Source organism: Diachasmimorpha longicaudata, chromosome 7 (genome assembly GCF_034640455.1).
Source record: "Diachasmimorpha longicaudata isolate KC_UGA_2023 chromosome 7, iyDiaLong2, whole genome shotgun sequence".
Taxonomy (NCBI): Eukaryota; Metazoa; Arthropoda; class Insecta; order Hymenoptera; family Braconidae; genus Diachasmimorpha; species Diachasmimorpha longicaudata.
In genome coordinates, this window is record NC_087231.1 from 3,080,977 (window position 1) to 3,106,335 (window position 25,359).

The 25,359-nt window shown below is 37.5% G+C and overlaps 3 protein-coding genes across 9 annotated transcripts; 2 read left to right on the forward strand and 1 right to left on the reverse strand.

The window, feature by feature from the left end:
* The first annotated feature begins 1,440 nt into the window (after positions 1-1,440).
* Pi4kiiialpha (Phosphatidylinositol 4-kinase III alpha) lies at positions 1,441-11,410 on the forward strand. 2 transcript variants are annotated; one of them, XM_064124622.1, is made up of 6 exons: positions 1,441-1,739; positions 1,974-3,189; positions 3,339-3,404; positions 4,147-8,525; positions 9,522-9,928; positions 10,805-11,410. In XM_064124622.1, the coding sequence occupies exons 1-6, from the start codon at positions 1,650-1,652 to the stop codon at positions 11,028-11,030; spliced, it is 6,384 nt and encodes a 2,127-aa protein (XP_063980692.1). In that variant the 5' UTR covers positions 1,441-1,649; the 3' UTR covers positions 11,031-11,410. The 2 variants fall into 2 exon arrangements, with proteins under 2 accessions (XP_063980692.1, XP_063980691.1); XM_064124621.1 differs by lacking the exon at positions 3,339-3,404.
* On the reverse strand, positions 11,396-24,029 carry LOC135164377 (NADH dehydrogenase [ubiquinone] 1 alpha subcomplex subunit 7-like). Of its 3 annotated transcripts, none has more exons than XM_064124655.1 (4): positions 23,890-24,029; positions 12,520-12,598; positions 12,248-12,429; positions 11,396-11,599 (listed from the first exon to the last, which is right to left on the reverse strand). In XM_064124655.1, the coding sequence occupies exons 2-4, from the start codon at positions 12,589-12,591 to the stop codon at positions 11,494-11,496; spliced, it is 360 nt and encodes a 119-aa protein (XP_063980725.1). In that variant the 5' UTR covers positions 12,592-12,598; positions 23,890-24,029; the 3' UTR covers positions 11,396-11,493. The 3 variants fall into 3 exon arrangements, with proteins under 3 accessions (XP_063980725.1, XP_063980724.1, XP_063980723.1); XM_064124654.1 differs by lacking the exon at positions 23,890-24,029 and adding an exon at positions 12,672-12,745; XM_064124653.1 differs by lacking the exon at positions 23,890-24,029 and having other exon boundaries at positions 12,520-12,665.
* LOC135164374 (uncharacterized) lies at positions 16,692-24,614 on the forward strand. Of its 4 annotated transcripts, none has more exons than XM_064124647.1 (6): positions 16,692-16,995; positions 17,064-17,243; positions 20,676-20,896; positions 20,978-21,172; positions 23,911-24,153; positions 24,337-24,614. In XM_064124647.1, coding segments are annotated over exons 1-6 (987 nt in total). In that variant the 5' UTR covers positions 16,692-16,994; the 3' UTR covers positions 24,484-24,614. The 4 variants fall into 4 exon arrangements, with proteins under 4 accessions (XP_063980717.1, XP_063980718.1, XP_063980716.1 ...); XM_064124648.1 differs by having other exon boundaries at positions 17,075-17,243; XM_064124646.1 differs by having other exon boundaries at positions 16,693-16,995; positions 17,072-17,243.
* The last annotated feature ends 745 nt before the right edge of the window (positions 24,615-25,359 follow it).

Genomic DNA, 25,359 nt, shown 5'->3' on the forward strand with positions numbered 1-25,359 from the left:
AAACGATAATTTGTTGACATTTAATATATTATAAAAATCAGAATGAAGTGCTTATCTTAGCTATATACATACAATAATTAAAAAATACATAGAATTTAATTGACTATCTGTTTTTAAAATTATAAGACTGAAAATTACGATTTAAACATTTTGGCCATTTTTCTCTTTTGGAGATGATTTTTTTTTGCTCTCGATTAAAATCCGTGCAGAATTCTTGCAAGCGAATCACCAAGAAATAACGAATAATTTTATACAATATTTCGGTCGCATGCTTTGTGCACGGGAAAGAAAGCGACGGGAAAGTAGAAATGTCCTCAAGGATATTATCAAAAAGGCACCTGGACTCTTTATGTTCCACAAATTTTTCCCGTCTCTTTTTCTCTGCTAATCTTTTTTTCGTAATCATAAAAAAATGTACTCTTTTGGGATTCGTTTTATAACCCGATTTGCATCCTTGAACCGCGCAAGATGGCATTTTTTTTTTCACAAAAACCACAGAAAGAAAAACACAATTTGAACGCACATTCAATATCAGGATTTGCCATAGAAATCGAGGAGTGGGGATGAAAATCGCAGGGAGGGGATAGAGCATATAACATCCTGCGCCATCTGGATCGGTGACAATAACGGGGCAGCAAATCCTTATGGGTTTTAGGTGAGTTTCAGTGGGCTGATCGAGACGCAGATCTCGGGGTCAGGCAACCCCACATCGGCACTAATGACGTCCCCGACGGTGGGACGCCACCGTCGATTCGGGCGACTAAGTGAGGCACACGAAAATTCTCCTGTTCATTAAAAAATTGTCTCTTTACTCCTAATGAATATTAAGGAATGCAATCAATACTGTTCGAAAGAGATCTAAATTGTTCTCGATCTGGCCAAGTTTCATCCCTTATCTCGGTAAATAAAGAAAAAATCAGGAGGAAAGTCGAAGTGCATTCTTTGTACCGAGATTCCATTGGGGTCGTCGTCGTGGTTCGATTTCCATTGCAAATTTTAATTTCTATTTACTAAAATTAAGAAATGAAACTTGACTTGGTTCATGAGAATTTAATTTTTCTCCCCATAGCGTTAGTTTCAGTCCTTAATATTCATTAGGGAGGGAGAGACAATTTTTTTAATGATCAGGCGAATATCCGGGCGCCTCACCCACCGTTCGATATCGATGGTGGCGCCTCGAACTGTGGGGGTCATTACTAGTGTCGACGTGGGGTCGCCTGACCCCCGAGATCTGAACCCCTACTTCTACTCTATCCTCATGGGGTTCATCATTGTTTAAAAAGTATATTAAAAATTATTTTAAATTTATTTACGTCTGCAATATATTTTCATCTTGGAAAGAATCGATTTTTCATTGTCGTTGTTTTTTTCTCCCCCATCTCACCTCTCTCACCCGCGGTCGGTAACACCTTTTCCCATTTATTATTATTACTGCACAAAAATGAAATAATTCTTGCGTCAGCGCCAGTCAGCGCAGTGCATCGAAACAGTATTGTTCATTTGTGTTCGACACAAATTTCGTATCGCTAAAAAATGATTTAGCAATAAATTCAAGTGATATTATCTCAGAGTCCTCGTAGCCTTCCAGTGTTTCCACAAAAATTCAGGATAAATAATTGCATACAGCAAATAATCACTGTCGACGAAAAATGGCTGCAGACGAAAAAGTATTCTTCACAAAAACAGTTCAACATTTGGCAAGATCATTGGCAGGAATAAAGCCTACACCATGGGAGAAGGTAAATAAAAAATACAACAGGAAGAAAAAATAGTTTAGAAATGTAAAAAATGTGAAAGATAACAGACGAACATATTTTGGTGATAAAAAATTGTAAAGACACTTGTCCTTGATGAGTTCCACCTTTGATTGATAACGTCCAAATAACCGTTAACATCAAATGACAATTATATTTTGACAAGTCACTCTGCATCTGTATATTAATCGATGTTTTTTACGTTTCACAAAAAAACAGGTGAATCGACTCTTCAAGCTGTGCCCCCAAGAGTCAGGTCAAGGTGTTTTTCGTATCGATCAACGTGGCCAGGATGCGATAATAGCTCTTGGCATCTACTTCCTGGAATCTGACCTGCAACATCGAGACAAAATTCTCCCCTATTTACTGCGCCTTCTCCGAGGACTACCAAAAGTCGTGTGGTTGGATGAAATAAGAGTAACACCAGTCGAAAGAATTCCAGTTGCGGAGCGATTCAGTTTTTGTCTTAACACACTTCTCAGCGATGTTGCAGCACGAGGTGAATCAGCTAGTGAAGAGATTATAGCAACTCAGGTGGAAATCCTGTCAGTCATCACGAATTTAATCAGAAGTTGTAAAGAACAAAATGGTGCACGTGGACTTCAGGCAAAATTAACCCTTTGCAAATGTGTTGTACCAGTTTTATTCGGTCTAGCACGTTCCATGGGAAGATTTGCAACTGTTGATCCACCATTGTTGTGCAGAATTTTTCCACAGCCTGAGCCACCTGTGAAGAACAATTACGAAGCATCACCAAACAAAAGACATAGAAGTTTTTCTAATTTTCGACCAATAATTCCCCGATCACTGAGTGGAAACTTGAATCCCCATTCGTCCATTGACAGCACTCAATCTACATCAACAACTGGGGAAGATTACGCCCCCATCAAGAGGCCATCATTACATTCTTATCTCTCAGTTCCTTACGATCCATCCACGTACTTCTTCACTCGATACGGATCCTGTTTCAATCAATTTCCTCAGATGAGATGCAATGAAAGTCCTGAGAGAAAGACAGGATTGCTTTTCAGTATTGTTCATCTCCAGAGTGTTCTGGCTCTCGCTAAGAAACTCTTGACTAAAGATACCTTGGCCTTTCTCGACGATGAGGCACAGCAGATTTATTTCTCCGGTCAGATACAGATATTCCCCTATAGATCATTCAGTGAGACCATGAATTTAGTTATGGTAGCGCTCTTGAGGGAATTACTGCAGAATCAACGAGATCTACCAGCTCCATTCACGCGAGATGTTCAAGAATTTGTTAAAGGTTTATTTCTCTCTGGACAAACTGAATTACAATCACGACAGCATGACGCCAGTGAACGAGAGGATGCTGATACTAATTTCAGGACTGTCAATCGATTTAAAGTCAATGTTATGGCCAATTCTGCTTGTGTGGATCTTCTTGTCTGGGCAATTGGTGATGAAACAGGTACATGATAGCTTTATTATTTAGTCTCCATTGTGGAAATTTCAATAATCATCTTCTAGGGTTCAGGAATCGAAACATTTAAAATTCGTACAGGAACAATGAGGATTAATATTTTGTTTAAAATGCATTTCGATGACATTTTTTTACAGCAACACTTGGGGAATACGATTTGGCTGCACTACTCGCAGATCTCAGTTCGATGCTGATTGGCGAGGGTATCTCGAATTACCCCAGTGTTAGGAATTACGCATGAATGTCTTACTTATCCCCGTGCGAATTCCATAGCCTCTCGCATATATAACAATAAGCATTAAGATCATTATGACCCTAATTTTTAAGACATTGGAAAAACAATGATCGACCAAAGTAAATCAGTTTTTCTTTTAACAACGAACGACTGTTGTAACTAATCGATCGCTTCGACTTCTTGACGAGTGCTTAATTAAATTAGTATTAGTATATGAGAATACTTATTCACTTCTGATTTACGGGATTAATCATTGGAGGGGTATTTATAAAATGAATGAATTTATTTTTCGATTTATTGTCCGAGTGTGCTCTTCTCTGAAGGTCATTTAGACCTTTGTTTTTCATTTAATTTTCCGTTATATAACGATTCGGGTTTGTAACTAACGGTTTTTTGTTTCTATGTGCGAATCCATCTTTCTAGATTATGAAATATATATGTGATACATTGGTTGGGGACCTCATTAAAAAAGCTTCAAAAAGACATAGAAAATGTGTAATTTGCTAATTTTTGCTAATTTGCTAATTGACGTGTGAGACTTTTAAACGAAAAATTAATTTCAAAGTTTCGCTTAAAACCGTCACTTGGGTGTGATTTATCGAACTGGATAAATATTCTCGAACAGCTTCTGGATCTATTTACACAATAAAATAATTAAAATTCTCATTTCCATAACAGAATTTTAGTGATTTTCATTTCTAATTCGACAGGTGCGGACAGTCTCTGCAGTCGTCTAACAGAGAAGATAAATTCGAATCACGGACCGAAGCTAGTTTTAGCTCACATGCCACTCTTGATGGTGTGCTTGGAAGGCCTAGGAAAACTTGCCCAAAAATTTCCCAACATCGCAATAACATCTAAATACAATCTCCGCGATTTCTTGATGAATCCATCGCCAATTCTCGTAAAACTTCACCGACAATTCAGCGACAAAGTCGTGAAGGATCCGCAATTTCATACAACAGCAATTCAGGGAAAAGATGTCACTGACTCTCATCGTTCAGTTTCATCATCACAATCAGCATTCGAGAAGCTTCGAGATGCTGCAATTGGCAATCTGTGCATCGCCCTGGAGGCAGCACAACCAGTTTATCCAAACTGTGTACCTGCATTAGTCAGTAGTGCATCGACGCGTATGTGCAGTCTAGAGAGAAGTGACAATACTGAAAAATTAGCTAATCAATTAGTAGCTGAAAATATAATGATAATGCTGGGTCATGTTGCTGTTGCCCTCAGAGATACTCCAAAAACAACGAGCAGTATATTACAATTTTTCGAGCAATGTTTCTGCAGAGATCCCAGTGCCCTGGACAGTCTGATTGTCGATCAACTGGGCTGTATGATAATAGCTAAATGTGAAGCACGTGGAGAAATAATGCAGATGTTTTCAGTATCCCTGGAGTCAAGTTGTGTGGCCTATTCCACAAATGCCGATAGAAAACAATATCGGCACGTGACTGGCGCTGTAACAAATGCACTAGCTAATATTGCAGCGAATCTTCAGGGTGAAGCTGAGCTTGATAAGCTTCTCCTGAGACTCCTTCAACTCTTCGTGTCGATGGGTTTGGAAGGTAAACGCCAAACCGAGAAGATAGCAACTAACAATACAACATCAACGACATCAACAATGACAAAGGTCTCGAGTGTTGCTGGAAATCTTGGAGCTTTGATTCCTGTAATAGCGATATTGGTGCGGAGATTGCCACCAATCAGACATCCTAGCACAAGAGTCCTTAAATTATTCAAAGATTTCTGGCTGTACTGCGTTGTCTTCGGTTTTGTTCCAGTGGAGCCTCATTCAGCGAGACTCTGGCCAGAAGAGTGGTACGAGGGTGTCAAAGAAATAGCTATAAAATCTCCATATTTGATTGCCCAAACAAACGCCAAATTGGAGATGAGAGAACTCCAATATACATCGGCAGTGAGAAATGAGAGTGTTTCACTGAGTGAACTCCAGGAGCTTCGAAATCAAATCCTGAAGATGAGCATCAGATCGTCTGATATCGCTGCTTACGTAACGAAAATGCAGTTTGCACAAATAACATATTTGCTGTCAGTTTACTGGGTAGAGACACTTCGTGTTGCTAACAGCTCTGAACCGAGTTTAGAGCCAATAATGGAATACCTGAGTGATTCTGATCTACAAAAGGACAAGAGTGGTATGTGGCAGTGTATCTGCAGCGTTGGTGATTCTGTATTCGCTAAATTCAAGGACGTTATGCAGAGAAAACCCAAGGATGAGAAACGTGAACGTGAGCTTGAGAATCATACACAATTTCTACTAGTGAATTTCAATCATGTGCACAAGCAGATAAGACGTGTTGCTGATAAATATTTGAGTGCTCTCGTTGACGCTTTTCCCCATTTATTGTGGAATTGCCGAGTCTTATGGAGTATGTTAGATATCCTCCAGGTGTTGGCCTTCTCACTTCAACTGGATCCCAATGAGGAGAGTCCATCGCTTCGAATTCCTGGAACACCGTACACAATTCATCTGATGGATTCATTGGAAGCTAGAGAGATCATCGTCAAAGATTTTGCAGCAAGATGTAAAGGAATTGTCCAGGAGGCTATGAAATGGGCACCTCACGCCACTAGATCACATCTTCAAGAGTACATCAATCAAATTCCATCATCAGGAATGTGGCATCATGCAGGATTAGCTCTAGCTACAGATTCAGTATTAGAATTTGTTGATCTAGCAGCTCCAGCTACTGGACCAATTAACACTAATTCGTTGGACAAGAGACCAAGGGGGACAAAAGGTGCTAGTTCATGGCTGCTCTCGATGATGTCGAGAAGATCCTGGTACGCTGGGGAGGTGACAGGAATGTTGGCTTTGGCTCATGCAGAGACACCAATCGAGGATCAGTGTTTTGACGAGGGACGTAAAATTGTGATTGATCGGGTGATTGGAGCTGTGGAGCACGCCTGTCACAGTCAGAATGACAAGCTTCATCAGGCTTCATTGTGGCGTGCAACAGCTCTACTCATTTCAATTCCCGGAGTCCACAGGCGACTTCTTCACACTGTTGCTGGATCACAAATTAAATTATTCACGAACACAGCGATGTTGACAGCTGTTGAATGCTGGCAGTGGATTTTAACTGCTCGTCCAGACCTGAAACTTCGTTTTCTCCAGGAGATGCTTGGTGCTTGGCAGCATACAGTAGATAAAAAAATGGGATTGTTTTCATCCCAATCAGCAGAGGTTAATCCACTTGCTGTATACGAAGGTTGTGAACTTGATCCCAATCCACCTTATGTGAAGCCCCATGAAATATGGGTGACATTTATCGTTGAATTGATTGAAACAGCCAAATACTGTTGTCAGGAAACAGTGGAGATGATCGCAATACTCTTACATCGATCATTACCGATGACAGTTGGAGCTGGTGGAGAAGAGCCTATTCTGAACAGACATGTAGCTGCTGTTGGTGCACGTTTCAAATTACTCTCTTGTGGTCTTCTGCTCTTGCAGGGCGATACATTACCAAAATCACTGAGTAAAAATGTCCTGCGTGAAAGAGTTTACTGCAATTGTCTGGATTATTTCTGTCGCGAGAGGCAGACACCAACGCAGGAGCCTGATCAACTCAGAGAAGACATTGTCACATTGATGAGGTTCTGGCAAGTGATGCACAGTGATAAAAAGTACCTGATGATGACTGGTGAGGGAGATTTTGAGATGTTGATCGAGCATCAGACCAGTTTGACAGCCAATGATTCAGCATCTACTGTTAATTCACTTGCTCCTTCGTCGAAGGATGCTATGAGACAACCAGCTACTGTCTGGATAAATACTGTACCACTTTCTACAAGTAGCAATGCCATTGGAAAGAGGAGTAATCGAAGCAAACGAATGATGCATGGAAATGTTTTGGTGAAGGATTACATTAAGAAGAGGAATCTGATTTTGGAGCTTTTGGCGGTGGAGATTGAACTGTTATTGGTCTGGCATAATCCAGGGGGTAGGGCTGAGCTTCAAGTACCTGGTGAGGCGTCGATTGCTGAATGGAGGGCCAAATCCATGAATGAAAGATGGAGGGATTACACTAGGTTAGCTTGGGATATCAGCCCAGTACTGGCTGTATTTTTGCCAGTTCGTCTCAGAAATACTGATACGATTATACGAGAAGTTTGTAGGTTAGTGAGACTGAAGCCAATACCAGTGATGCATGTACCTGAAGCTCTTCAATATCTCGTTACAACTGATTCACTATTGAATGATGCACCTGAACTTGTCTACATGATTACTTGGGCAAGAATTTCCCCGATTCAAGCATTAGCTTATTTCTCTAGACAATTTCCTCATCATCCAATATCTGCGCAGTATGCTGTGAGAGTACTTGCTAGTTATCCAGCTGATGCTGTGTTATTTTATATTCCCCAGTTGGTTCAGGCTGTTCGTCATGATTCCATGGGTTACGTTATTGAATTTATCAAGGCGATTGCTAAGAGATCTCAAGTTGTTGCTCATCAACTGATTTGGAATATGCATGTGAATATGTATAGGGATGAGGACAAACAGATAAAAGATCCAGATCTTTTCGAGACTCTCGATGCACTTGTTAAGGCTATTCTGTCTTCACTGTCCGGACCAGCGAAACAGTTTTACGAGAGGGAGTTTGATTTCTTTGAGAAAATCACGAATATCTCGGGGGAGATTCGACCGTATCCCAAGGGCCCTGAGAGGAGGGATGCTTGTTTGAAGGCATTGCGGAATATTACGGTTCAACCTGGATGTTATCTACCATCAAATCCTGAAGCTATGGTCATCGACATCGATTACAACAGTGGAAGACCCTTGCAGAGTGCTGCTAAGGCACCTTTCCTCGCTAGATTCAAAGTTCAGAAATATGGAATTAAAGAATTGGAGAATATTGCCATGGCAGTGTCAGCCAATGGTAAAGTGGAGACCAAATGTGCTGGACAAGAAGTTTGGCAAGCCGCTATTTTTAAAGTTGGAGATGATGTTAGACAGGATATGTTGGCGCTTCAAGTTATTGGAATTTTCAAGAATATTTTTCAAAAAGTTGGACTCAATCTTTTTCTGTTTCCTTATAGAGTTGTCGCCACTGCACCTGGGGTAAGTCTTCCATCAAGTGATGGATTATGTTTAGAACTTATTATTGAATTTTTTGGCTATCGAATGGAAACACTGAAAATTTTGTGGTTTCATTTGTCAATTTATCACTTATTTCGTTGCAAAAAATATATTCCAGAATGTTTAACACGTCGAATGTCCGATGAATTAGTGAATAATTTCGATGCCATTACAATTGGAAACATTGAAGAAATTCGATACAGTTAATTATTAAGCAAGTTTATAGTCGTCTTCTTTACAAATGCTTTCGCATAAAATCAATTGAATTAATTATGTTGATAAATAAAATAAAACATATGTAATTAAATTAGAACTACATAATATAAACGTAGTTTATAAAATAAAGGCGTAAATTCAGTAGCGAAGTGGTGAAACGGGATAAATCATTCCTGGGTATCGACCAGTTTTTGACGAATATCTCGAAATCTCGGGGCGATACCGAAATTTTTATTAGGATCTTTTTTGGGGAGCGAATTAAGAGCTACAACAAATGTCATAATGAAAATTAGGCTATCACTCATAGATTCGGAGATATCGCCTAAAAGCTCGATTCGGAGATAAGTCACCTTATCTCGTTTTACCACTTTGCTACTGCATTAATTCGAGTGCTGCATTGCTCAAAAGTATCGATTCTATAAGAAATGGTCGATACAGCAGCAAAGAAAAGAGTAAACATACCAAAATCAAACATATTCAATTTAACAAAATTCTGTTACTTAAAAAATCCTGAACCAATTTCACACTCTTTCCAAATATTCTAGTTTTCTGCATTTTACCATTTAATGAGCCTTTAATGAGTAATTTTTCTGGACAACTGCGAAAAAAACTTCCATCGTTTCCATTCCGTGTCCAAATTTTTTGTCAAACTAAATTTTCAATGTTCCAACAATCAATAAAATCTGAAAATCACGTGAACCTTCGACCGAAAACTTCTAATAAATGGACTAAATTAATTAATCTTTTTCTGATTGTTTTCAGTGTGGCGTAATTGAATGCGTGCCAAACGCAGAATCTCGCGATCAGTTGGGCCGTCAAACAGATTTTGGCATGTACGAATACTTTTTGGCCAAATACGGAGACGAGACGAGCAAAGAATTTCAAACTGCTCGACGTAATTTCGTCAAATCAATGGCTGCATATAGTGTTATAACGTATCTCCTGCAAATAAAAGATCGTCACAACGGTAACATTATGCTCGATGATGAAGGACACATCATTCACATTGACTTTGGATTTATGTTCGAGAGTTCGCCGGGTGGTAATCTTGGATTTGAACCTGATATCAAACTCACTGACGAAATGGTACTGGTTATGGGTGGCAAAATGGAGGCTGCACCGTTCAGATGGTTTATGGAATTATGCGTGCAGGCATTTCTCGCTGTTAGGTGGGTCTACATTTTTTTACAAAGATTGGAAAGTTTGGAGTTTGAGAAGATAAAAATTTTTGCTTCTGAATAGAACTGTCGCAATCGTCCGATTTTCGGATTTTTTAATTTTTGGTGGGAAAGGAAGTAAAATCTTCTGAAACGTAATAATACCAAATTTGAGCATCACGTGTGTATGTGCGCATGATCAACTTGACCCAATTCGTCAGAAAATTAACGGAATAAACAGCTAAAGTTATTTCGAGAAACGTTAAATTTGGTCAAATAACAGGTGTTGGGTGTGCTAAAATTCAGCTCGATTGGTCCAGCTATTTTTCATGAATTTAAATTTCGTTCTGAACTGGTTTTCGCAAATATCTGGAAAACGATAGAATCGATTTCAATTTTTCCCCTCTCAAAATATTCGTCTCGGTGTCCTCTATCTCAATCAATCGAAACAAGTGTATCCGTTCTCACTAAGTTTCCGAGATTTTCGAATTTTTCTGTTTTGTCCAAAAAAAGTCTGTTAGCACGGTAACTTCGCAAACAATTCATTCATCAATTTGCAATTCGGCATAAATTTTGTTGTCTTGTTTTTCAAGGAAATCCTACTTTCAGGAGACATTGTATTGTAAAAGAGAAACAGTTTACATGATTAGAGAAAAAATGTTAGTAATTATCACTACGATCACGACGAAAATCGAATCTCGTGGCTCTATTCAGGTTTCAGGGAAAATCATCAAAATGAAAATCGAAACAAATTCAAAACCCCTTGTTCTATATAGAATTTAGAGATTTTCTTCCGTAAATTACAATATTATTTTTCCTCTTTCGATCGCTTAATTTTTTAAAATTCCCACTGACAAAGTGTTAAATAATTTGTTTAATAATTTTCAGACCCTATCAGGAGGCCATTATTTCTCTAGTTTCGTTGATGCTGGACACCGGTTTGCCATGTTTTCGTGGTCAGACCATCAAATTATTGCGCAGTCGTTTTGCACCGATGGCTAATGATCGTGAAGCTGCTGCATTTATGCTGAATGTCATCCGTAACAGCTTCCTGAATTTCCGTACCAAAACATACGATATGATACAGTATTATCAGAATCAAATACCTTATTAATTATTAACTGGGTCGGAGTCTGTTGAATTGGTGCCAATGTGTCATATACAATTATTATATTTCGTTTGTAAATATTTAAACAATTAGTTATAGATATTAATTAATCATTTCTGACCTGGTTTAACAGAGAAAAAAATCATTGAAGAAGACCACTAACGATAAATGTTAAATCATCGTTGCATACCTTTGGCAATCGTCGATGAATATTTAATTGCTAAAAATTCCTTTTGATTCTGGGCCTTGTATTATTGCTACTGTGCACTGTAATACATTCCATTCTGTTTATATGTAATAATTGTATTCGATGAGAGATATATATTTATTGAACTGTTGATGATCACGTTATGAAAATATAATAAAACAAATTATGTATTTGAATATTTAGAAGTAAATAATTATTTATTGTTTGTATTTTCTACATTTGAAATTTACAGTCTAGTTATTACTTAGATTCCATTACGATTTATGCTCCAATCTCGTCGGCAAAAACTGGCTTTGGAGGATCGACCAATTTGGGATTGTAAGCAGCATTTGGAGTTATTGATTTCAGCTCGGTTGTAACAGCAGATCTGAAAGAAATAATGAAGGAAATATTGGTTTCGATGTAGTCGATGAAGGAAGTGATGGTTGAGGGGTCATCGGTTGAGTGGGTTTTGAGATATTGAAGAAAATCTCTAGTTGAAGTAGCTTTACGATTTTAGTAAATTGAAAGAATATTGAAAACTGTATCAAATGTTTCGAAAATTCGATCATTTAGACAACTTAGAGAGAGAGAGAAAGTGATATTAAAATAATAACATTTCATTGTACGAAAACAGAACTTGATTTCTCTAGCAAAATCAAAGTTTAAACATTTCAATTGTTATAAGTAAATTGACTAGAGTTCATTCCGTCAAAATCGTTATCATATTCATAATCAGCACTTCGGAAAACGTAAATTCCACGAAAAAACCTAATGAGTAAAAAAAATTAGGGGATTTAAAAAAAAAACGAGAGAATCTCTGGAACGATCTGTTCCAAAAACTAATCAGCACTGAGTTACGTGAAGATATCATGGAGAATCAGGATTCGATTTTCAGGCTGATTACTACCATTTCCCTATGTTGGGGAGTTAGAAAATTCTGGACCAATTCGGAGAGGTCGAGGTCACTGGCAGGACCCGAATACATAACCTAAAAGATCGTAAGCCACTGAAAATCATTTCGAATTCAACCTACCCAGCAGTAATTTGTTTCTTCCCTAATGCAATAATCTCTGGGGGTTCAACGAGACGTCTTGCATCTCTCGTCAAGTAGTAAATCTTGGTTGTTTTGTGATAAGGTCCACCAGGAAGATCTGGAGGAGGCTGAGTACGTGCAGCAATGTCGTCCGCCCACCTTATATGATTTACGTGTTTTCTCTAGCAATAATTCAAGCAATTCAATGTATTTATTACGTAATTGTGTAATCTAACTGCACTTTGACATTTATTTCAGGTTAGATTACTTACACCTCTCATCCATTTTGACCGTAAAAATTGGATGAAGGGCCCGACATCACGATGTGGTATTTTGCCACTCATTGTTGATCTGAAATAATCGAGAAACAAAGTTTAACACTTCATTGTTGTTCACGAGTCACTAAAAAATTTTCATTGATTACTTGAAATGTTTCTGAACATTAGACAGTTGCGTAGTAGTGGGGGGATAAAGAGCTACGTCGGCTAGTTAGATATCTATCGTATTATCAGTTGATAAATTATTTATGGAGAGGATAACTGACCGTGCGGTACTTCAATAACTGAAGTTTGACACTTCATTAAATGTTATAATGGAAAATAGATAGTGATATTTCAGCTATTTATAAACAATGTAATCAATTGAGTGAAATTATATGTTATCAAGAGATCGTCCGGTAATTTGGACCGTTTGACAGCGCATAAACTTTTAGCAGAGACTGTCACATGACAGCAACCTTAAATTCTATCTATTTTAAAAAATAAAAGTATATTCACAACTTCATCACATGTCAAGACACATCCGTATGATATTACAGCTAATCACTCGATGATTTTTAGTAAATATTCATGTGTTACCCAGTCTAACCTTCTTTAGACTAATATTAAAGTATATTTACAACGTCATCGCCTTTCATATAATCTAATCTTAAATCTCATCTATTCATTAGTGAGATGATGAGCCAAAATAGTAATGAAGAAGTGTCTCAGATATATATATAAACATATGGAGGAACGGACACCGTCTAATCACTGCATTTTTCCACTTTTTCATTCATTATCGGTTAATATATCGACAATAAAAATTATTAAAGTTAATCGATTAATCGAAAAACTAAAATATCTCAACCCACATGAAATGAATTTTAAATTAAACATTTCTAGGGTTTCCATTCATGTCACGTTATTGATTTTTAAATTCCAACAAATGAAAATCGATATTTATTGGTCTCCTTTGCCATTTAGTTTCAGTCGTCAATAACGAGAAATACTTGAGTGTTTGAGGTCAGTTGTAACGAAAAATAAATAACGCGCTGTTTACCGGGTTGTTTAACCCAAGAGTACTTGTGGATTTTCGTTAGTGAACTACATAATTTTATTCTGATACAAATGACATGTAGTGTGCGACAGGTGATCCGAAAATTGTAAATAGCATTTATTTTTTTCTGCTCGAAAAAATGTTCCAGATGAGAAACATCTGAGCCCGAACCAGGTAAGCGACCAAATTTTTATTGTTTTTAATTTATTATAAATTTTCCGGATAATATTGGGGGAATATATTTTGATATGTTCTTAATGGAACTTTGATTTGTCGATATCGATTGACGTAATTTTCATCCCCTGAAAGGCTACTCCCTATAATGACAATTACTTGATTTAAAATCAGTGAACTATATGAGGACACTATCCTATTTATAAAAGCAGAAGCACATAAATGAAGTTCGTCCGAGTCGAGATGGCGTAAGGTCTTTCCCATTGGCCGATTAAATGAATGAAGTTTCGCGTTAGTCGAAAAGGCGAAAACGTTCGTGTTCCTAAAAGCATCCATTGTGAATCAAGTTACCTCTCTCATCATATTTATACCAACGACTTTCACATTCGTTCTTTTACGGTGTGATCACCCTTCATCAGTCTATGAAAGCACAAGCACATAAATTAAATTAAATTAACCACAGAAGTCATCGACTAACTTCATGTGTAAGACTTTCTCCTAATTGGTCAATGTGTTTGCGGCGGGAAATCAAAATAGGGCGCCCGAAGCGCGCATTGGGTCTCGTGTAGGATGATCAGCCAGGGGCAGCACTTATCAGCATATAAAAATATATAATATACCCACTATACAACTAATAATAAGGAAGAATTATTACTGATAATTCATTTGAGAAAAAAAATCTTTAAAAAATTCCAACTTTGATAAAAATCGTAAATTTGAGGTCATAAAATTCCATCAAAATTTTACGTCACTTCGTAGTTCTTAGCTGCGAATCTAATTTTTGCGCGACATGTTGTACTCCACCAATCATTTACGTGACCTAATAATAATCAAGGACAAATTTGATAGCTTCCAATGATTGTTTCGAGTCGTACACGCAGTACGTAATCGCATGCATGCGGAATAAATTTCTAGGGAAAATTCTGGTGCTGGTACGCGAAACCTATTAGAAACATGAACTTCAACGAAACAATGAATTTTGTAACAACCACACGGCAATAAATATTCCGCAAAAATGACGGAACTGTCTGTTCGCTCACCGATTACGGAATGATTAAAAAAACAAACAAAAAGCCTTTTGTTTAAAAAAAAAATTGCCTTGGCCGATACCCTACCGCGTATCTCGATAGACTGGAAAATTTTACATGACAGTATCGTCATTTTTCACCGTCGATTCAGTCAAAAATTGCGGCTCTTTCAGGAAACATTCCCCGGCAGTTCCGTAGAATTCCTGAAAATTCTATTTCGCTCCAGAATTATGGAAAAAATATTATTATGGAATGATGCTATCATACCGTTCAGTCGTGATATTCAAGTCTTTCTTGATTTTTGGTCTTATTAGGTTAATAAAAATTATTACTGGGTAATTACCCAGTAATAATTTTTACCCACCATCTGTCCCTCAATTTTTCCCACTTATTTCCTATCATTTACGCTAAACGTCATATTTTTCCTTTTTGCATTTATCCTCATAAAATCATCTTCAACATACTAAAATTACTAATCTGATATCACTACATCCCTAGTCCCCATGACCAGCACCAGCGTCGCAGGGGACCGTGACTCTGCCTGAACTTCATGAGTCCCAATATTGACACTATTATATCTATACTTCGTTAGTCCGGGAATTCCTCAATTTTACAATACCGAGCCAACCACAGCGTTTCTTGCTAGACTTGTTAAGATATAAAAGCTGCGACTTTCTCATTTTTAGTCAGTTACAATTAACCGCACAAACGTCGTTCAATATAGTCCACTGTATCACTGCACAAATCACAACAAAATAAATACATTTTTTATTTTCATTAAAAAGTGTTGTGTCTTCGAGTTTTTGATCAATCCATTTTAACATCCGAACAAGGTTTACCACGGCGTTCGGAAGTATCTTCCAAACAATACACATACCGTGAAAGCTATGATCATACCAAATTTTAACTTCCTCTCCCAATTTTTCGTTCAATTATTGAGTATACAGGGTGTCCCAGAACTCAACGTCCAAACTTTAAACTTAAGTTGGGGGTGAAATTCTGGATCGAAAAGTCCTGAGCGATTGTTTGATCAAACACATCCTCTTCAACTTATTCAGGGTTGAAGTTGGACGAATCAGGGGCGTGGGGTCGCCGGTCGCACGACGGTCAGGAAAACGTGCGAGTGGGTGGTGTCCCCACCATGCGGTACTACTTCCCTGTGGCGGCAGAAAGAGATGACTGGCGACGGCGGGAGGAAGGGGAGGGAAATGAAAAAAATGAACACCCAAAAAAAAAAAAATCATCAGCGATTGATCATGCTTTTTCTCCTTCGCTGAAAGAAAAAATGAAAATCTCATACGGGGCCAATGGGGCTTTAGAAAATTAAATCGCCGGGTTTTTTTTTCAGCGCTGTAATTTTCCCCATTTTTTGATAATTTTCTCAAAATTAATCTTCAAAATTGCAAATTTTCCATTCCATACACACACACACACACACACACCCACACACACAGAGACACACACGCACATAATATAAAAATATAATTTTTCGCGGTTCACAAAGTTCTAGACAACTTGCAGTTGAAATCCCACAATTGAAAAATCCTTCAAATAAAAGACTTCCATTCCAAACCAAAAAAACATTTTTTTCCAAGTTCGTATACACTATAACAATGAGATCAATCACCATAACTCCAATGTTTAGAACTAAACTAGGACTATCGGGAAATACCTCGTAGAAATCCCATCCAAATATTTATTTCCTCTTTCCAAAAATATCAGTCTTCAACTGAAATAACTTTTCCTCCCACTGTGCAACGCATGTGATCGATGCGTATCGAAAGATGGAGGATCCTTGGCATCTCAAGCTGACCTATAGATCTATCTAATATTGAAGGTCAACTGGGCTCTATATTTCGTTCCCAGTTGTTCGTTAGAAGTTGTCGTACATGTGTTGACTAGTCGCTGAAACAGGAATTTTTTCTACTGCGGCTGCGTCATCTCGCGTATGCGTATCGTCTGTAAGAGTTCAACCTGTGGAATGAGTTTTCAAAGCCACTTGCGGTGTCAAGGTGTCATTTGCATAGTTGCGCGTCTGCCTGCTCGCTCGTCTATTCTTCAATTAATCCAATCGCAGAATATTTGATTACATAATTTCTGTAAAACTGTGTAGAAGGTGCAGTGGTCGACACTCATGTCTCTATATTCGTTTAAAGTGTGAAGTGGGCAGCCACGTGGGTGGGAGACCAGATCAGCAGCTCAGTATTAAACCGACCGGCGATGAGAACAGTCAGCATTTTCAATTTACCAGAATTGTCACGTTAAAAACATTCGAAAATTGTCACTGATGAAAAAAGTGTTGCAGAAGAGCTCGACATTATTCAACGCCAATGCCAGATGTGTCTACCGACAGAAATGGATCATTGCAGGAATAATATTGCTGGTTATTTCGATCATCATTTTGATAAAGAATATAAAGCGTAATCCACCGAGGGATATTTACCGCTACGATGTGTCGCCTCAGGTCTACAGTTATGGTAAGATGATATTGCAAGAGTACGTTGGATACCCACCATGTTTTAAAAGGTTCTTTGTCATGGATGTTACGTTCAGCCGGTTTCGAAAAGTGCCTTTTCATTTACAAGTTTTGACTTTTCATTTACGGGTTTTGACTTTTGACTTTTCAAGATTTTTGAAAGCCTTTTTGTTTACAAGTTTTGACTTTTCGTTCACTAATAAACGAAAAATGATACAGTTCGCCACTCCCTGAACGTAACATCATTAACAAAAAGTATAGTTTGGATACACGTGCGACGGGGTATTTTAATTCTTATGATTGACAACTTCACACTCGTTATCACCCCGTCGCACTTGTATCGAAAAATACTATTTCAATTTTTTGTGAGAACTAGAAACCCACAGATTACTTATTATCGATAGCCCTGCAAAATATTTTCTTATTTTCGCAGCTAAGCGAATAGATAAATGTCTTTTACGTAGTCCATAATTGTAATCCTTACACGGAACGCAATTTTTCGTGGTTTATAAAATGCTATCACATTCAAAATTGCTATGAAACATTGCTCTACAAGATCATACGTCATTTATTTGAAAATTTCATATATAACATGGTAAGATTCAAAAGAGCTAGAGTTTCGATTAAGGAAAATGCGATTGTTTTTGTTCCAATTCAACATCGTACTTTTCATTTTAGTTCGCAGTATGAACGCAGACAGAGGCCAGTTTAAAATCTATGAAAACAAATACTTGCAATAAAACTACTATGTAGCATAGCAAAATCACCATGGAATAAGTGCGAATTTATTTTAGGGCAGAGCAATTTTTAAAAATTATCTATGCAAAATTAAACAAATCGTATTTTGTACGAGATGAAGAATTTAATTTTGCTATGATAATAAGTAGATAAAAGAATCGAGTATTTCAAAATTTTGTAGATGTTCTGGTACTTATTTGGATTATTCATAGAAAAGTTTGCAAGAGATTGTATAGAATATACAAAATTGAAATTTACTGTGGTAGAAGAAAACTAAAAAAAAAATCACACAATAAAATAGAAAGGAAACAATTTAAAGACGTCTTTAAATTCAAATATGGTCCGACACTGCAATACTAACAATGCAATTAAAAAAAAATTTCTTTCCGTGTAGGAAACCATTTGACTAGATGTCAATTCATCACATATAAATTTGATCATAAACAAATTGGATACACAAAGTCGTCACAAACGAGATCACACATTCAACATAATTTTCAGCACAGTTTTTAGTAAGAAAAATGAATGTTTATACGCATGTAAGACGGGAACTTCATACAGCGTAATAAATAAAAACATTACTGATTAATCGCTGTTTGCCTCATTGGCTAATGACAAAATGTAATGGAACGCCAGTTCACTAGTCGCAATGACATTTACCACTGAACGATAAATTTCAATTACCCTAACGATCCATTCAATCGTTCAATCTGACTCACATTATTACTATAATCCCTGAAATATTATTACAGGTAGGGATTATACGGGATTATATGTGTCGATAATCCCCACCTGTAATGATATTTGTGGGATTATAGACACAAAATTATATGTTTAATACCTACATCCAAATACACAGTTTATTTCTCAAATGCTGATAAACCTATAGCATATGTTAACTATTGAGATATGGGTAAAAGTAGATAAATAAATGTAGCCACACAATCAATTACTTTAACTTGAACTCTTCATTATTGGCACGAGGAAGGCTCGACTGACCTAGAGGACCGGTGTCCAGAGACTGAATTCTTACTATTTGAAAAACCTTTACTAAGGGAAACAAGAAGAGAACGTTTATAACACCAGAGGACAGAGTTTCCTTTGAATACCACATGTGGTAAGGATTGCAACGTTCTCAAGTTCGGAGTACAACAGATCATAAATCAGTCCTTTCCTGGAGACCCTTTCAAACACGTTATAAACCTTGTCGAGTGATTTTTGAAGATAAACAGAAGAGCTGTGTTCTAATGTTCCAACATTAAGGGGGGAGCCTGCTTTAGAGGCTTCAAAAAATCGATTTTTTTGCGTAAATCACTTCCTAAACTATCCAAGAATATGTCTCCAAAATTTCAGAACAAAATTCGGATTATTTCCGGAGATACAGACGAAATGAGCAAGCGTCGAGCAGGTGTACGAGCATCACGAAAACTTTGACACGCGATTTCTCGGATTTCCATTTTTATGATTTTTTCAAATTGCTGGACAAGATAGGAAAAAAGTAAACGTCCTATCGAAACGAATCAAAATGCGTTGTATTTGGAATTAAATTTTCTTCTAGGTGAACCCAACATATCTTAAGAAAGTTAACATTAATCCGGTTTTTAAACGGTTTAAAGTAATTTTTTTTTAAATGCATTTTTTTTTCAATCTGCGAAAAATTGTTGAATTTTTCACTTTTTGTTGAATTTTCGTGGTTCACCTAGGAATTACACTATTGTAAATTGAAAATTTCTTTTGTTTTTTTGTTTCACATGAAAATTGCGACCTGCATCTTCCCCACCACACAGAAATTGCAACTCGAGGCGCCTCCGTAAATTTCTTCAAACATGAAGAATATCTAATGTATAATAAAAAAAAAATTTGAGAAGACTCTTCAAATATATAATAATAAATCCTAAAAGTTTCATTTCAATCAGACATTTCTTTCCTTCCCAAAAAAATCCTTGAAAATATAGATTTTTTGAAGCCTCTAAAGCAGGCTCCCCCTTAACTTTGTGTGATGACATTTACTTGTGATGAAATGGCCGGTAATCACCATTGGTAACCACTAAAGACATCTGGACGTTGTAAATATGCATATGCATCCTAAGTAAATAGTGCAAAACATTTGCTGAAAGAAAATAAATTAGTCCCTTCGAGAATGTTCTATGATCATCCCTCTTCCGATTGATAAACAGACCAAAGACAGACCCGCGACGAACCACTTCAATAAAGTGTTCAATATTTTAAACTAAACGAGACCGAACGCGCGCTGCAGCGCGCGGAAAATGAAGGATGAGTTTTGTTTCAGTCATATAATTCAATTTGATTCACCTTTGATTCGTCCGAAAGCATTTGACATCAACACTTGAATCATAGCGAGTGAGTGATCAACACTTGAATCTCTCTCTCACGGTGAATATAACGATCTTTACATTATGTTTCAAAATTAGCGCCTAAAATTTAAACGACCAATAGGATACTGGCTACATCTTTGCGAGATCTCGATTCGATTCGAGATTTTCGATACGATATGTGGCTCTCCTTTTTAGAATAGGAAAATAATATCCATCCATTGTACAATGAAGATCAGAATAATTCAATTCTGACATTCGGTTGATTGTTCCCTTCATTTTTCTTCATATGGTCATTAGGGGAAGTTTTTGTTTAAGGATATTTTATCCAGGAAACTGATTCCTCGATCTTTATTTTTCAGTTACGCGCAAGTGGTTCAATAACACTGGAGCTGAGCAATGGTACAATAGTGACACTGTCACCATGTTTGATGAACGTCTGTTAGACGTTCTACGTGAGCATTGGATAACTAAAGGAATTGATGACACTGTGCACATTCCTTATATGGGTTATCGAGAGACTAATGAGGAAGATCCGTCGATGGGTCAGGCTCGAGTAATTAGAAATTACTTCAAAAATAAGGTATTTGAAATTTTCTGCAATGGCTAGAATTTTGGAAGTCCATTGGCTTTCTGTAATTTTTAATATTCTTTTTTACTGCAGCCAAATGGATTCTTTATTGAATGCGGTGCTTACGATGGCGAGACTCGCAGCAATACCTGGGTTTTAGAGAAACAACTCAATTGGACGGGGATTCTGATCGAAGCTGATCCCATCAATTTCACGAAAATGTTGAATAAAAATAGAAACGCATATATGTCACCGACTTGTCTCAGTATCAAAAAGTTTCCCATGAACGTAAGAAGTATATTCATCAATCTATTCTTTGCATGTTAATCCGTCGAATAGTTCACTGTCACTCAATCGGGACATTTCGGCATAATCTGAGTCAGTTTATGCATTAGGTTGAACATGACAGAGTTGTGGCCACAGATCGGTGACACGCCGCCTCAAATGAGGTCATTTCAACCTCGATATGTCAATTGCGACAGATCAACTGAAATTTTCAACTGCAACATTTCAATTGTGATACTTCAATTCATGTCATTTGAGCTGATGTTGTTCAGCTTCGAGATGTCCACTTTCTTTTTATTTGGAGATTGTTTTTTCCTCGAGATTTAATTATCGTTTCTGTTCGAATAAGATCGAGCGCTAAGGGAAAAGTCACGTTATTTATTGTTACGCTCATTGAACTTTGACAGGTGCTAGCATAGGACGACTCGATAAGATTTTTCTGAAAATCTCTTTTTCTTAATTTTTTTACTTATTTGCGATTTCTTTTCATGTTACAAATGTCTTCTTTATTTTACATCGACTTCTGCCTGCCTCCCTCTCCCCGCCTTTTTGTGCCCTTTTTCCTTCATGCCTCCCCCTTGTCTTGGCCTTCTTGCCTCCCCCGCCTCTGCGATGCCATTGGACCGTCTTTTTCTCCAATTCTACTGGGGGAGCTCCGTTTGTACTTGTTCAATTGTACAAATGATGAACAGTAGAAAGAATTTTCAAACGTTGAGAGCACCGGTGTGCAGGGATCCAACTGTCGAGACAAAAATGTGGCTGTACATGTGGACCCAGCGCCCATGTACAGCTTACCTTTTTGTCTCGACAGTTGGATCCCTGCACACCGGTGCTCTCAACGTTTGAAAATTCTCTCTACTGTTCATCATTTGTACAATTGAACAAGTACAAACGGAGCCCCCCCATTCTACTGCATTTACACAGGGGTCGAGGAAAACCATGGAAAACCCCTACTATACAGTCGGCCGGCAGTACAGGGTCTCAGTGTATTCCAGTGCATCACTGGAGGGTAATGTTATATTTGTGTGGTGGTTGGAGGGGAAATAGTCTTACGCATGAAATGTGGTATCGGAAATATTTATGATTGTGGGAAATCTGGTTTTATGGCGCGACATTCCGTCCAGATGTTGGGAATAGCGTCTGAAAAAATATAATAGTTTCGTCATAGTGTAAGATTAGGACGGACGAGGTCGAATAATTCTTAAGAGTAGTCATACTATTTTACCACAGATAGTTAGCGGTTATTTCTGGGGATTCCCCGAAGATGAGTAACATAAGTTTATACGGTAAACGAGTGAGAACATCTGGGTCTGGATGGGCCAGAGAGTGTAGTGCACCCTGAGTGGGCCCATGCTTCTAACCTCAGGGTGGAAAACCTTTTTCCACCAATTAGAAAACGCAGAGGCGTTACCTTTTCGGTGATGTCGACAGGGTCTACCCAAGAGTGGGGAGCGACCTGAGACATCGCGAAAAACTCTGGAAATAACAGAGGTCAGAGCTTGGAGAGATGTCTAAGAGGCTAGAAGTTCAGCGAGAACCAATAACAAGTGCAGCTTGAGTCAAGACGCGAGTAAACCTTTAAGAGTTAGTCATACGAAAATTGCAAATATACTTTTAACTAGTACAATTAAAGTGAAATAATTGAATAAGGGTTTCTGAAATTTTCTCCTGAAAATCCTTTCCTAAGTATTCCAGAGAAGTTAGGTGATAGCCTATGTGGCTATCTTAATTCATGTGCTTGTGCTTTCTTATAATAGACTAGCGCCATCACAACCGTGACGTTAATGTCGATTTTACCTTTGCTTCTTCGCTAATCCATGATCGATTATCAAATGATCGATTGTGACCATGATATCATCGATTATTTCTGTTGTGCCCCAAAATTCCATAACATTTCTGTTCCGTAATCTGGAGAATACGAGGAGACGAAAGTGGCACGTATTATTCGGAATTAAAAATATATTGAAAGAAAAATTAAATATACAACAAATATATGTGAATAAATCCACGTATATTTGACTTATATAGATAACTGGGGCGCAGCGTCAGCGATTTACGCCCCGAAACTGGCCTTCAGCGTCACCGTGCACGTTACCTGTACGGTAGGGTCGAATGACCCGCTGTAATACGAATCCCCGAAACAATAAATACTCGTAAATTGGTATTCTCTGGACCAGTGATCCGAATGCTTTCTTTAGTAGTTACCTCTCTTGTATATATGTTCGCCTCATACTTTCTGTCTCAGAGCGAGTCTTTAGTTATTAGTAATCGTTGGAAATAATAAATAAAAGTGGTTAATCTATTGAACATATTTGTTTCTACCCTTCGTCCGCGGGTGATAATCCCGAAACTCGAACCCAACCGCTCGGGTCCATTACATTTCCATGAAATCCGTCATGTTCGATTAGTGACCTGTGTCGCTTTTTACATAAGGCAATATTATAGGGCAAATTGTTCCATTAAATTGTTGGTAGTTTGAGGCCTCTCTTGACACCTTTAAAGTAGCGAATAGATTGGCTAGGTACCTTAAAGATCCGGCTTCAGGGCTAGGCCATTCTGATACTAAGTAGTTTGAGTAAAAGTAGGTCCTTAAATACCTGTACCCTGTTAAGTACCCCTCCTCCCCCCTCACTGACACCCAATTAGTGTCAGACAATTACATTCATTGGGGGTCAGCCAATCAGAGCTTTGTTATTTGTTGAAAATTGTGAATAAGTTACCTGTTATATGTTCTTCTTCAGGTGTCTTTCTTGATGGCGAGAAATATCGGCAGAATCCACGCACCACATGAACAGGATGGACTGAGTGTAACGAATTCACCAGATCGTGCGTATGAAGGAGTCCATGTGGGAGTTCAATGCTTTCCTCTGGCTTCATACATTGCTGCACTTGGAATCAAGACCGTGGACTACTTTAGTCTTGATATTGAGGGACATGAACTAGATGTCCTTAAAACAATTCCATTCGACAGAGTTGACATAACGGTAATAATTAATTACTAATGGCAATTCAGATGTGAAGTGGCGAAACACAATTCTGTGGGTTTCTAGTAATGGGATTGTTTAATGGGGTTGTTTAATTTCCTGGAGTTAGATGGAAATTAAGTTTCTTAAATTGATTAATTGCTTACTGACTACTTAACTCTACTAATTAGAATATTCTTCCAGACTCTGTCCGTTGAATTCACTCATGTGGAAGGAGGTCAAGAAAGATTGATAAAATTCATGGAAGAAAAAGGTTACACTGTACACGATCTAGTTACAAATGAAGATAACTTAGCAAATGACGTAATTTTTGTTAAAAAATCTCATTAAGACTATCAATGATATTTACGTAATTTATTCATTAGCCAATAAGATGTCTTGAATAAAATGGGAGTTTTTGTCCTGAAGTGTCGGGGTTCTGCGTAAATTGTTATTACGAGAGAATAAATTTTGTAGCTTCATGCGTATGTTCTGTGATGATTGCATAGGAATTATAAGATAAATTAAATGCTTGTTTAATTGTGGGCAAGAAATATGGTTATTTCGTTCGCATCGTAGCAATTCATTACCATGCATACGATTAACTGTTCAGCTGATGATGAAATGTAAGAGGTGAGGGCGGGGGATCTATGGATCGAGCAAAAAAATGATATTTTCTTGAATAGTGCCGAAGGAATATTTTTTTGAATGATGGTAATGAAATATTTTTTATAAAGAAGTGAATTATTTATCATTTTGATGGTATTTGTGGTATTTTAAGGCAATACATTTTTAACAATGAATCGATGCTAATGGATTTGTCGTAACTCAGGAAAATATTGTTTTGGTCCTATCAGAAGGAATATTTCTTTCATTTTCAAAAATGTTTTTTCCGGGCAAATGTTGTTTCATTAAAATTAAATATTTCATCAATATTTCAAATTCTTAACCAATATTTCAATAATTCTCACCTTCAGTCTATTTACCCTCCAAAAAATATGTTCTTCATAAACACCTATACCTGTATCTGACAATAAGAATTCAGAAGGAGAGAAATTAAACCAATTTTATTTTTAATTTCAAGTCTCAACCCCAAGGTACACCAATAAGAACTTGTCTGCTTTATAATTTATTGCCTCGTTTACATCTTCGGTGAAATAAAATATTTGAAGGGAATAAGCTCCACTGAAAATATAATTCTTCGCCGATATAATCGTCAGTCGTTCT

What these genes read in the sequence shown, in the direction of transcription:
- Pi4kiiialpha (XM_064124622.1), top strand. Translation starts at nt 1,650, where the DNA reads ATGGCTGCAGACGAAAAAGTATTCTTCACAAAAACAGTTCAACATTTG. An exon ending in GGCAATTGGTGATGAAACAG is followed by an intron (nt 3,190 to 3,338) that starts GTACATGATAGC and finishes ATTTTTTTACAG; the next exon opens with CAACACTTGGGGAATACGAT. An exon ending in CAGGCATTTCTCGCTGTTAG is followed by an intron (nt 9,929 to 10,804) that starts GTGGGTCTACAT and finishes AATAATTTTCAG; the next exon opens with ACCCTATCAGGAGGCCATTA.
- LOC135164377 (XM_064124655.1), bottom strand. Translation starts at nt 12,591, where the DNA reads ATGAGTGGCAAAATACCACATCGTGATGTCGGGCCCTTCATCCAATTT. An exon ending in GGTCAAAATGGATGAGAGGT is followed by an intron (nt 12,430 to 12,519) that starts GTAAGTAATCTA and finishes AATTATTGCTAG; the next exon opens with AGAAAACACGTAAATCATAT. An exon ending in AAGAAACAAATTACTGCTGG is followed by an intron (nt 11,600 to 12,247) that starts GTAGGTTGAATT and finishes TATTTCTTTCAG; the next exon opens with ATCTGCTGTTACAACCGAGC.
- LOC135164374 (XM_064124645.1), top strand. Translation starts at nt 17,054, where the DNA reads ATGAAAAAAGTGTTGCAGAAGAGCTCGACATTATTCAACGCCAATGCC. An exon ending in GAAATTACTTCAAAAATAAG is followed by an intron (nt 20,897 to 20,977) that starts GTATTTGAAATT and finishes TTTTTACTGCAG; the next exon opens with CCAAATGGATTCTTTATTGA. An exon ending in TCGACAGAGTTGACATAACG is followed by an intron (nt 24,154 to 24,336) that starts GTAATAATTAAT and finishes ATATTCTTCCAG; the next exon opens with ACTCTGTCCGTTGAATTCAC.